The sequence below is a fragment of the Numenius arquata genome, chromosome 1 (genome assembly GCF_964106895.1).
Source record: "Numenius arquata chromosome 1, bNumArq3.hap1.1, whole genome shotgun sequence".
Lineage (NCBI taxonomy): Eukaryota > Metazoa > Chordata > Aves > Charadriiformes > Scolopacidae > Numenius > Numenius arquata.
In genome coordinates, this window is record NC_133576.1 from 125,810,086 (window position 1) to 125,822,639 (window position 12,554).

At 38.0% G+C, this 12,554-nt stretch overlaps 1 protein-coding gene across 1 annotated transcript in view; it reads right to left on the reverse strand.

Moving 5' to 3' along the window:
- DYNC2H1 (dynein cytoplasmic 2 heavy chain 1) overlaps nucleotides 1–12,554 on the reverse strand; it is a 180,898-nt gene that overhangs the window by 129,599 nt on the left and 38,745 nt on the right. Inside the window, exons 38-48 of the mRNA XM_074153785.1 lie at nucleotides 10,929–11,193; nucleotides 10,386–10,593; nucleotides 9,886–10,015; nucleotides 7,264–7,419; nucleotides 6,605–6,864; nucleotides 5,721–5,967; nucleotides 4,678–4,829; nucleotides 4,004–4,148; nucleotides 2,014–2,116; nucleotides 332–499; nucleotides 73–197 (exon numbers count right to left, since the gene is read on the reverse strand). Coding sequence (XP_074009886.1) covers nucleotides 73–197; nucleotides 332–499; nucleotides 2,014–2,116; nucleotides 4,004–4,148; nucleotides 4,678–4,829; nucleotides 5,721–5,967; nucleotides 6,605–6,864; nucleotides 7,264–7,419; nucleotides 9,886–10,015; nucleotides 10,386–10,593; nucleotides 10,929–11,193 — 1,959 coding nt within the window. The remainder of the gene's footprint in view (nucleotides 1–72; nucleotides 198–331; nucleotides 500–2,013; nucleotides 2,117–4,003; nucleotides 4,149–4,677; nucleotides 4,830–5,720; nucleotides 5,968–6,604; nucleotides 6,865–7,263; nucleotides 7,420–9,885; nucleotides 10,016–10,385; nucleotides 10,594–10,928; nucleotides 11,194–12,554) is intronic.

Genomic DNA, 12,554 nt, shown 5'->3' on the forward strand with positions numbered 1-12,554 from the left:
TACTTCCTGCAAAAAATGTCTAGAATAATTGCTGTGAATCCTTGATGTGTATATTCTTTAATCTTGTCTCACTTTTTGAATAATATCTTTCAAGTCTGTTGAGTTTAGTCTGCCAAGTGGCCTCCCATGTGGTGGTAGCGCCTGTCCTGGTGTGATGAATGCCTCTTGACAAGCTCCCCAAGTTACATAGAAGGTATCTATGAAAACAAAAGGATATATTTGAAAGTTTAGGTGTTCAGCTCATATGCTATCTGACCTGATCAGAGCGATTTGACTAGGCAGTTCCTAAACAAATATTTCAAGTTTGTTTAGTATGCCTCAAATGGTTTACCTGCCATATTGTCCAGAACATCTGAGCCCCAATCACCTTGAAACACTTTCATCAAAATATTATCAAATACATTAAGTTCTTTCATGCCAACGATTTTGTCACGGAACAAACGACGTGCTTCATAAGCAACAACTTCCAATACGTAGTCTGAGGTTTGTATCGATGATCCTACAACATTTAAGGAGAGATTTAACTTTATATATTTATAATAAGTTTTACACTTCTCAAATTTTCCATTTCAAAATAGGAGATTGAAAATGAATAAGTGAAATTACATACCAGCAGGAGAGCATCAGTAAGGAAGAAATAAGAGAAAAAGTAAATATTATGAAGTGCTTTTTAATAATACCTTTATATTACAAGATTACAAGATAAAATGAAACACATTCTATTAAAACAAGTTCTCCAGTTTATTACCAGCATTCTAATGAAAATGAAGAAGGTGCTGCACACCAAGTAAAAATCAAAAGACAAAATTCCAGGCAATGAAAACAAGAAAATCCAGAAGACTGTTTTAAAAGGAAGAGAGAGACTGATAACAAATACTAAAACAACAATAAATACCCAAACCAGTCTGTATTCTAAAATGACACTGGAGAATAAAAAGCTTCAATATTCTTCACAAAACTAAGATGGAAGGTGACATGAGTAAATGACATGCCATATTGTTTATCACTGAAAAACCATATGCAAATGTCACCTTCAGATACAGCAACAGAGTCCTTAAATGGGCTGAGATCACACATTCATTGATTATCAGTGTAGCTTTTCTGACCTCATTCAATCTACATTTATACCATCTGATGAATCCGGAAAATAAATGGAAAGCGAGCACACTTTTCACTTTTACAGTCTTTAAGTAGCCCTCTATGTAATGTTTTAAATAATGTAAAAGCTAAAACACAATAAGGAGTAATCACTCATGATCTAGTGATAACAGCAATTTCAGAGACAAAAACAACATTAGAAAGAATCCTATGCTGTCTATCTGGAAAAACACACAAAATTGAATACCTTTACAAATTTCACCATTTCCAAAGCTAAGGAAAGAAGAACTTTCAGACTAGACTGTGATCTTCGAGCACTCCCAAATTGTTAGAATATTTAGGCTCTGATATAGATATTTTTAAAATTTTACACAGACGAGATAGTTTTCTACATGTTTTCTGTATGTTTAAGGGTGGTTACATTCTTCTGTTCTTAAGTAGGTCATAGATGACGTGTATAAGTTGTAGTTCCACAGTCACTTTACCAGGTTTATACAAGCAGGTATTAAAAGACAAGCATGACAGGCAACTCTCTGAGAATCCAGAAGACAAGACATATGCTCAAAAAAACTACAATCCAAAACCCCCCAAAAAACAGAAAAAATGGTGGGTAGTAGGGGGTAAACTTCAAATTCCCATAGTAGAGAATGCAATCCCAGCCTACTATTTCCCTTAATCTATAAATAGCTCCCACACATATTTTAAAACACCATTGCAGTTTTTTAAACTTGTTTACTATATATTATGGAATGAACTGTTAGGTATTTTTTCCCTCTACTGAGTTATAGACAGTTTGCAGTTTAGAAAGAGTACCATAGGTGAACAAGTTGCATGTGGAGTCAACAGTAAGACTGACATCAGTAACAATTTAGGCCGTTTTAGAACTGCTTTATCAATAAAAACCAAATGACTTACCACCTGCTAAATCATATCTGAATAAACCAAGAACCCACTGAGTCAGAATACGTGGTGTAAAAAGGTAATGACTGTGATCATCAACTGTGAATTTCGCTTGTACCTAAAACCGAAAGTTAAGGGGAGGGGAAAAAAATGATGTTTTAAAATGTAAAGCACTTGGAAATGTAGCTTTAAATTCTGCTAAAATACCAGATAAATTAGTTTGCTATTTGGTCTATATATTTAGATATTTCATTAATGCACTCTTTCGTTTTTTCAAAAAGTGCAGAGATTAACGGTTTAAATCTTGTTTTCTGACCAAAAAAGATTTTCTCATAATTAGAATATTTCTTCTATACTGTTTTTGATGCAAACAAATGCACGTCACCTAGGACTGTTAGTGCAGTATCATTAGACAAAACACACAATTTTTTTTAAAGCAATACCAAGCATAAAATACAAAGGAAATATAAAAGTGTGATAAAAAACTACCTAAATCAGTAACAGTCACTACAAAAGACGTCTTACAGAAATACTAACTCTTCTCTCAGAGAAGATATTTGAATTTACAACTATATCTTTAATTCAAAGAATAACTGCCTCCATCAGTCATTTGGTCCTGGTGCAATGAGATTTAAACTTAAGATTCTTCGAATACATGGATAACATCATATGAAACTTCTGCTAACTGGTGCATGTTAGCCAATGACTGTAATCACATTCCAGCCAGAAAGATTGGTTTTATATCATGGTTCTGTCTAGACAGGTACACACATACATTCTTGGAAGCACTTACATCCCCACAGTACCTACCTCAGTAAGGCTATGTATATGATTAAGAAAAGAAAGTACTTAGGTGTTTTGCTAGATAGAAGTACATAAAATTTAAAGTTGGAGGATAAAATTAACTCATGTGTCTAAATAACTATTTTTAACAGTGTAAATTTTTAATAGGTAGTCCTTGATATGTGTAAAGGACTCCACCCTCATACAAAGCCAACAGCATCCTGGGCTGCATCAAGAGAAGTGTGGCCAGCAGGTCACGGGAGGTGATTCTACCCCTCTACTCTGCACTCGTGAGACCCCACCTGGAATACTGTGTCCAGCTCTGGAGACCCCAACATAAGAAGGACATGGACCTGTTGCAATGGGTCCAGAGAAGGGCCATGAAAATGACCAGAGGGCTGGAGCACCTCTCCTATGAAAACTGGCTGAGAGTTGGGGTTGTTCAGCCTGGAGAACTGAAGGCTCCGGGGAGACCTCATAGCTGCCTTCCAATATCTGAAGGAGGCCTACAGGAGAGCCAGAGAGGGACTCTTTATCAGGGAGTGGAGCCATAGCAGGAGGGGTGATGGTTTTAAACTGAAAGAGGGGAGATTTAGATTAGGCATTAGGCAGAAATTCTTTACTGTGAGGGTGGTGACACCGGAACAGGTTGCCCAGGGAAGTTGTGGATGCCCCAGCCCTGGAAGGGTTTAAGGCCAGGCTGGATGGGGCTTTGAGCAACCTGGTCTAGTAGGAGGTGTCCCTGCCCATGGCAGGGGGGTTGGAATTTGATGATCTTTAAGGTCCCTTCCAACCCAAACCTTTCTATGATTTTATGATCTCTCTTCTCTACTCATAACAGCATCCATAGTATCTGAGCATGTAACTATCTTTGAAGTACACGGTCTCCTCCTCCATTAAATAAGAAAACACTACTATATCCATTTTATAAATCAGGAACTGAAAGCACAGAGGGGTTAAAACGCTTGCCAAAATCATACAATAAATCTGTGCGAAAGCAAGAGCGCTTACCGCTTACTCAGCTTGCCTCTAATAGTGAGGATTCTCTGCAAATAAGTAGCTCTAAAATTGATACCAACATTATGAAAAAGATATAAACTTGGATTTTAATACTGATAAACTTTTTTATTCTTGTTAATATCAAAAGCTAATTATTTTTAAAAACAAAAAACACCAAACCTGAATACTCCATCTCCTTGAAAAAAAAATTAAATTTCCATACCTGTTCATACACTTGAACCATAGATCCTGCTAGCTGACGTATTTTTGGTAAAGAACCCCAAACAGGGTGATTCTTTAGGTTTTTCTGCAGTACAGGTTCCAAGTAAGCACTATAAATAGTTTGCAGTTGGTCTCTTTCTGGATAGCTATAAGGAAAAAAAAAGTAATCATTAAAGACTACCATTGTTAAATTTTTTATTAAAAGAGATTCAAAGTTATATACACAATTAGTGAGACATTTCAATAAATAGCATCTCCATCTAGCAGCTAAGTAAGATATTGTTTTATTGCAATAGCCACCCTCAGAAATTTTCTACATACATCTGTAAATGTGTTCAAACTTAGAAACAAACTTACTTCTTTACAATTTCTCTGATTTTGCAACCAAACAGCACTTTAATATAAAGCTGCAGAAAGCAGTTTACTGAAACGAAAATCATCCAACAGGAAACGTATCTCAAACACTTCATTATCAACAGGTAGCTACAGATTGTTCCTTAGCTGGTTTCTAGCACCAAGAGGCACCAAACAGCACCAAATCTGAAGATCCCAAACCGTTGGAAAAGATGAAAGACTAGAACAGCTACATCTTCATAAAGACTAAACTGACCAAGGGCCCTATAAGCAGAGGCTGAATCTGAGTTCTGAGAGTCAAATTAATTTCCACATACTTACTCAATAGCACAGAGACGAACAATAGAAGTAAATCTGGAGGTAAGTTTATGTCTTCCTAATGTTCCTCCAGCAGACATGGAAGCCACAATTTGGATGTTTTCTAAACCAACCCATTCCAGATTTTCATCATAAAATCCTTGATATGTAAGAACCTTTAATAATTAAATAAATATTTCAGTAAAAGAAAGCCAACAGAGTATCTTAGCAAAAAAACTTAAATAAACCCCACAAACTTGTGAGAAGTATACCATTACTACTGTTTTCTTAATTTCCAGAGGTATACTGCTCTTCCCAGTTTGGTGTCAGCTGTAAACTTGCTGAGGGTACACTCCGCACCATTGTCCAGACCATTAATGAAGATGTTAAACAGGACTGGCTTCCAACTAGACTTTGTGCCACTGAACACCACCCTCTGGACCTGACTGTTCAGCCAGTTTTCAACCCACCTCACTATATGTTCATCCAGCCCATACATCAACAGCTTTTCTGTGAGGATCCTTTCGGAGACAGCATCAATGGCCTTAGTGAAGTCCAAGTAGACAATACCCACCACTCTCCCCTCATCTACCAGGTCTGTCATTTCATCATAGAATTTTATCAAGTTGGTCAAGCATGACTTGCCCTTGGTGAATCAATACTGACTACTGATGATTTTCTTGTTATTCATATGCCTATTGAATTATAACTCACTGAGGCGAGCATTGTGTTTATCTACTTACCACAGAATCATAGAATGGTTTGGGTTGGAAGGAACCTTTAAAGGTGATCTAGTCCAACCCCTCCGCAATGAGCAGGGACATCTTCAATGAGATCAGGTTGCTCAGATCCCTATCCAATCTGACATTATGCATACAAACCAAATAAAAATGGTACCTTATTTCTGGTTGACACCTGCATATTCTATTAAAGTACAAACAAAACTAATGTCAATAGAAATGCAGGATGTTAACTCTGAAAATAATCAATGTAGGTATTTACTAGATACACTAAACTATTTCCAGTATACTTAAGTCTCTCTATAAATAACAGACATAAGTGCTCACCTGCTGCAGAAAAGCCACGAGAGTGCTTGTTCCCCATTTATCAGGTTTGGGTAGATTGATATCCTTTAAGTACAAAACAAGCCTTTCACAGTCCTTTGGTCTGTATACTCGCCCAGTGTTTGTACTGATTACAATGCAGGTTTGACTTAATTTTTGTAGAAGATGTTGAGAAGTAGTTTGTGCACTGCAGTGAATGGTAGCAATCTGAGTGGATCGCAGTTGAGAAAATGCATAATGAAGCAGCATCCTAAGAAAGCAAACGTGTAGATACATATTAGCATAAGTAATACATAAATGCATTAAAATACTGTGTATGTGAAGATATTGTATAGTTTTTGAATTAAAATGCATATACTATATACTTTATTAAAGTAATAAGTGATGCATGAGGTTTGCCTTTAAAATTTTAACATTTTCCATTCAAGAAATTCAATAAAAGTGTAGTACACAGCTACACAAAACAAATACCTAGCCTAAACACCTTGTATATAGTGATCTAACCCACCTAAGGAACCTATAACAGGCAACAGGACAAGCTGACTTCAGTTGCCTGCACGCAGGCATCTAGTGCCTCTTGAGATGAGACCGGATACCTAATGTGCCTTTCACCTGTTGCTCCATGACAGAACAGGTTTTCTAAAGGTCCTGTTTCATATGTAAAAGCCCCACTCAGATGTCTCAGATGCAGAGTGGCAGCCTGAACTTTCCTGTAGATCTTCCTAAGAATTTATGTCCTTACCACTACAGAAGGTTTGCTTCATTAGTAACCTAAATAAGTGATATTCTAGCAGAAAGATAAATGATAAAACCACTATAACAAAATATTACAAACTTTGTCAAATAGCTAGAAGTATATTTTGCTTAAAATAGGAAATACTTTTTACCCCTTTCCACATCCTTCAGGACCCACAAGAAGAAATGGCTGCTTATTGTTAAAGTCTAGCCAGGGTCTAAAGTAATCTAAACCTCTCTGCATGTCAGGGGTTTGGATGACGGGAAGTACTTGGAGATTACTGAAGTCATCAGCTGTTAGATTTTCAGTTTTTTTCAGCTGATATAGCATTAGCTGTCCAGTGTCAGTGTCATAATATGTGTCCAGGGGCTTCCTTGGATCTGGTAGAGATTCTCGTGCCCAACTGAAGATCTTTAAAAAAAAATAAAAATAAAGCTTCTGTTAAATCCATATTCCTAATGACAAGATCTACCATTTCAAGCTAAACTAAAGAATGTTCAAAGAATAATTCTGTAAAATCAAACACAGAATTCTTCAATTTGATAGTTTTAAGGCTGCTTTTGAAAATTTAGTCATTATGCATATGCTTTATGATTGAAGTCCTTAACTAAAGAGTAACAGTGGCACATCAGTGACATATGAAACATTCCTTTACTTCTGAGCTATTTCACTATAAGACAACACGGATTGCAAACAAATTATATCAGATATTCTATTAGTGTAAATTTGCATTGTTAGAATACAGAAAATCACTATTTCTACTAGATATACTGAGAAATTTTTAATAAGCTTGGTAAAAAAGATTATTACCTCTTTTGCAAATTCTTGTCGTGATTTCATGTTCAGATTGCCACCAAGACCCCGTAGCAAGTTAACAATAAACTGTCCACGATCGGTACACCCATGAAGATGAGACAGTCCATTCATCACAGTTCCAACTAAACTGGTTTCTATCACACAGTCATTCTGTAAATTGCAAATTGTAGTAGATTTGAATATATTCCTAAAAATAAATGTGATGTATTGCTAGCAGACTATTACTCATTGCTCTTAGACACTTCCACAAATGACAAAAAATCTCATCGCTGCTGTTCTAGAAAATTCACTTGACATGGAATTAAATATTTAAGGATTGATTTGGAAGTTTTCATTCCAGACTATGTAATGAAGTAATTTAGGATAAGTAATCAGAACTTTCCTTAGGGATTTTGAGAATCTCTAAGAAATTGACATAACTTTACACTGGAATTTTTTTTTTGTGAATGGATTCTTTCTGGATTTTACTTTTTAGCACCAAAGAGCATTTGCAGCCTCGGGATCAGTGTCATGGTTTTTCCTCTGTATCCACCTGAAGATACTTTTAAAGTCTAAAAATCTCCATGGGTGAAAGAAACAAGAGAGGAAATAATATTCAAAACACAACAGGATCATATGTGTTCTCCAAGGGTAGGTAACGCACGTCTCCCAAATACTAGTTTACTGGCCACAGCAGTGGGGATTTCTCCTAAATAATGTTTTGTGCAACATAAGCCACTTGTTCCATGCAAATGCAGCTCCTTCAGATGAAGGGGAGGCAGGGAAGCATGGCAAGGTTTTGTTAGTGGGGGGCTACAGAGGTGGTTTCCATGAGAAGTTGCTGGAAGCTTTCCCCATGTCTGATAGAGCCAATGCCAGCCAGCTCCAAGATGGACCCACCGCTGGCCAAGACCGAGCCCACCAGCAACGGTGGTAGCGCCTCTGGGAAAACGTAGTTAAAAAGTGGGGAAAAAAACCAACTGTGGAATTGCAGCCAGAGAGAGGAGTGAGAATATGTGAGAGAAACATCCCTGCAGACCCCAAAATCAGTGAAGAATAAGGGGAGGAGGCGTTCCAGGCGCTTGGAGCAGAGATTCCTCTGCAGCCCATGGTGAAGACCATGGTGAGGCAGGCAGCTGATAGTGAGGCAGGAAGCTGATGGTGGTCCCCCTGCAACCCACAGAGGTCCATGGTGGAGCAGATATCCACCTGCAGCCCATGGAGGATCCCACAATGGAACAGGTGGATAAGTAGGAGGCTGTGACCCTGTGAGAAGCCTCTGCTGGAGCATGCTCCTAGCAGGACCTGTGGACGCGTGGAGAGAGGAGCCCACACTGAAGCAGGTTTGCTGGTGGGACTTGTGACCCTGTGGGGGACCCATGCTGGAGCAGTCTGTTCCTGAAGGACTACACCCCGTGGAAGGGACTCACGGTGGAGCAGTTCATGAAGAACTGCAGCCCATGGGAAGGACTCACATTGGAGAAGTTCATGGAGGACTGCCTCCCATGGGAGGGACCTCATGCTGGAGCAGGGGAAGAGAAAGAGGAGTCCTCCCTCTGAGGAGGAAGGAGTGGCAGAGACAATGTGTGATGAACTGACTGCAATCCCCATTTCCTGTCTCCTTATGCCACATGGGGGGAGGAGGTAGAGAAACGGGGAGTGCAGTTGAAATGGGGAGTTCAGTGAAAGAAGTGAGGGGTGGGGCAAAGGTCTTTTAAGATTTGGTTTTTATTTCTCAGTACTCTGACTTCTGATTAGTAACAAATTAAATTCATTTTCCCCAAGTTGAGTGTGTTTTGCTCGTGACAGTAATTGGTGAGTGATGTCTCCCTGTCCTTAATTCAACCCACGAGCCTTCAGTTATATTTTCTCTCCCCTGACCAGTTGAGGACTGGAGTGATAGAGCCTGGTGGGCACCTGGCACCACAGTCCCAGAATCACAGAATCCAGATAATGTACAAGGTTTTGGACTATCCTTTTTTAATACTGTTATTACATATTACCTTTAGCCTATTAAAACATCTTTCAGTTAAGGTTTTGAGTTGAATCCTAAGAGCTAAAGTTATATATTTAAATCCAGGACAGATTAGTGGGAGCTGTGAAAATTTACCATTATGAACAATCAAACTACTTTTTTAGATATGCCTCTATCAATCATTTTAGGTGTCTAGCATTACATTTCTCCCCAGCCTATTATAAGCTCTGGTTTACACTGTGCAACTTTTCACATTTTAGGGGAGGTTTACTATAGTCAATAACTTAAAATCTGGAAAAATAATTTCTTCATTTCTTCATTTTTTAGTTTAGATGTTCAGATCTTTCAGGTCTTTGAAAACATATAAAGAAATGTCTGGAATGGGAAATTAAAGACAGATTCACAGGAATATATAGCTTTAACTAGTTAAAATTGTATTAAATGTTTCAAATCTTTAAGTTAAAAATCAGATTTTGGAAACTGATTAGAATGGTTCCAGTGTTAATCTTTTGAAGAAAACGGCAATCAAGAAAGCACTGAGATTTTTTGATTTTTTTTACTTAAAATTTTACAAATAATACGAATGGTATCTTCAGTGTTAAAGTAGATAAATGGACCATCTTAACAGAAACTGAAAATGTATTAAGTATTCAGTTACTAACCTTCTTCACAACCCAGTTTAAAGCCCTTTCAAAATAGTCCCCAATCCAATTTTCAAGGTTGTATCTGCATTCCTCCGGCTGACTTCTTAGCCAAGACTTTATCAAAGAATTAAGATCTGTATCTTCATCACTAAGTCAAAACAAAACAAAACAAGATTCAAACAAATACAAGATATCCACATCTTCATCTAGACTGTTTAAAGGGAACAAAAAAACTCTAGGAAAAGTTCAGGGAAAGACAAGAATTTCTAATCAATATTTGGGGTCTCTAAGGGTCACACACAAGCAAAGAATCCACTGCCTCTTTCAAAAAGTCTGAGAAACATTAACCAAAAGGTTATAACAAAACAGCATAGAAGGGACATACAACCTAAAGTAAACTTGCTTCGTAAGTGTAAGCAAGTAATTAAATCACTCCATCCACTTTAGACTAGCTTTCAAGAACAGAAAAGTAGGTATATTTGCTTACTTTAGAAGTATGCAACATTGCTGTGACTTACCTCAGAAAGATCATTCCCATTCGAGATATTGTAGCAGGAGAGGCACAGCTGAGGTCATGAGTTTCAAATATAAAGTTGATGTTTGAGCCAAACTGAATTCTTTCTCCACTGGGCATAGTCAACAATCTGTTGTCATCCAAAACAGAATTCAAAGATTCAATCCATTCAGGATCGATATCACCATCACAAATTATCCATGAAGTAATATCTATTTCCAGACAAAAATAAAATATCAAACCCAAGAAAAACATTTAAAGAATATCACCCCTTGCTATTTTAATGCTATTTACTACTCTTCCTTCATTATAACAAATAGAAACTCTTTAAAGATATTCCTTGCATGTTTTATCTTCTAATGTCTATTTTTGCTCCCTTATCACAAAATTTGGAAAGTACATACCAGTGTTCTTGATTACGATTGTCGCCAAAAGTTTTTTTTACCTTATGCTAGGCACAAATAATAATGTAACACAAAAATGCAACTGAAAATAAACAATTTCAGTAATTTAAGCATAATGATGCTTAACACCCTCACAAACATACCTCGGGGTTCTCGTACCACTTGTCGAGCACTATTTGTAAGCACGCCATCAGACCACTCTCTGGTATCCATGTCAATATGGCCAAGCAACTGATGCCGAGGCATAGCTTTGGGATTCATAGTGTACTGCTTCACGACTTTGCCAGTTTTACCGAGTGCTGTCTTTAACATCCGCCAAAGTGTTGATTTACCCACACCACTTGGACCTACAATAACTACACCCATTCTTTGACGTAGTTGTTCATATAATTCCAAAGCCTTCTTGATCTAGATAAGAAAAAAGATAATGCCTATGTGAAGTTGTAAATCAATTTACTTTGCACACAGCCACTTTGTTTCTATAATTTTATTTTTTTAAAACAATAGGTATTTGCAGAAGTAATTAAAATTGGGATACTAAAGAATATCAAGAAACATTTTCTATTTTAGAAGCATTTCACTAAATTACTAATATAAAAATATCAGCTCTCTTTGGGCACATTTTTACTGAGAAATTAATGAACCTTTAGTCACAAAACTTCATTCAGCCCTACAGTAAATAAATATAAACAAGACACAGAACTGCTTGGTAAAACTAAATGTTCACATATTTAATACTTTCACTGTCCAAAACATTAATCAGAATTTGTAACCAGCTTGAACAAAACTGTGACACATGTTCACATCTTAATTTTCCTTGCACTGCTTTTCTTTCAGTTACACAACTGATATACCATGCTTCAAATACACACATCTATTTTTTTATAGACATGTAGTTAGAATCTATTAGTTATTCTCACTTTTTAATAACAGATTTCACGGAATCACAGAACTCTCAGAATTGGAAGGGATCTCTAGAGATCATCTAGTCCAACTCCCTGCTAAAGCAGAATTGCCTAGAGCACATTACTCAGGACTGCATCAAGGCAGGTCTTGAAAACCTCCAAAGAAGGGGACTCCACAACCTCCCTGGGCAGCCTCTTCCAGGGCTCTGTCACCCTCACCGTAAAGAAGTTTCTCCTCATATTTAAATGGAACTTCCTATGTTCCAGCTTGTGCCCGTTGCCCCTCGTCCTATCGCTGGAAACCACTGAAAAGAGTCCAGCTCCATCATCCTTCAACCCACCCTTTAGGTACTTGTAAACATAGATAAGGTCTCCCCTCAGCCTTCTCTTCTCCAGGCTAAAGAGCCCCAGCTCTTTGAGCCTTTCCTCATAAGGGAGATGCTCCAATCCCTTAATCATCTTAGTTGCCCTACATTGGACTCTCTCCAGCAGTTCCCTTGAACTGGGGAGCCCAGAACTGGACACAGTATTCCAGTTGTGGCCTCACTAGTGCAGAGTAGAGGGGGAGAATGACCTCCCTCAACTTACTGGCCACACTCTTCCCTATGCAGCCCAGGATACCATTGGCCCTCTTGGCAACAAGGGCACATTGCTGGCTCATGGAAAGTTTGCTATCCACCAGGACCCCCAGATCCTTCTCCTCAGTAGAGCTTTCCAGAAGATCCATCCCTAACCTATATTGGTGCCTGGGGTTCTTCCTCCCCAGGTGCAGGACACTACATTTGCCCTTGTTGAACCTCATTAGGTTCTTCTCTGCCCAGCTCTCCAGCCTGTTCAGGTCATGCTGGATGGCGGCACAGCCCT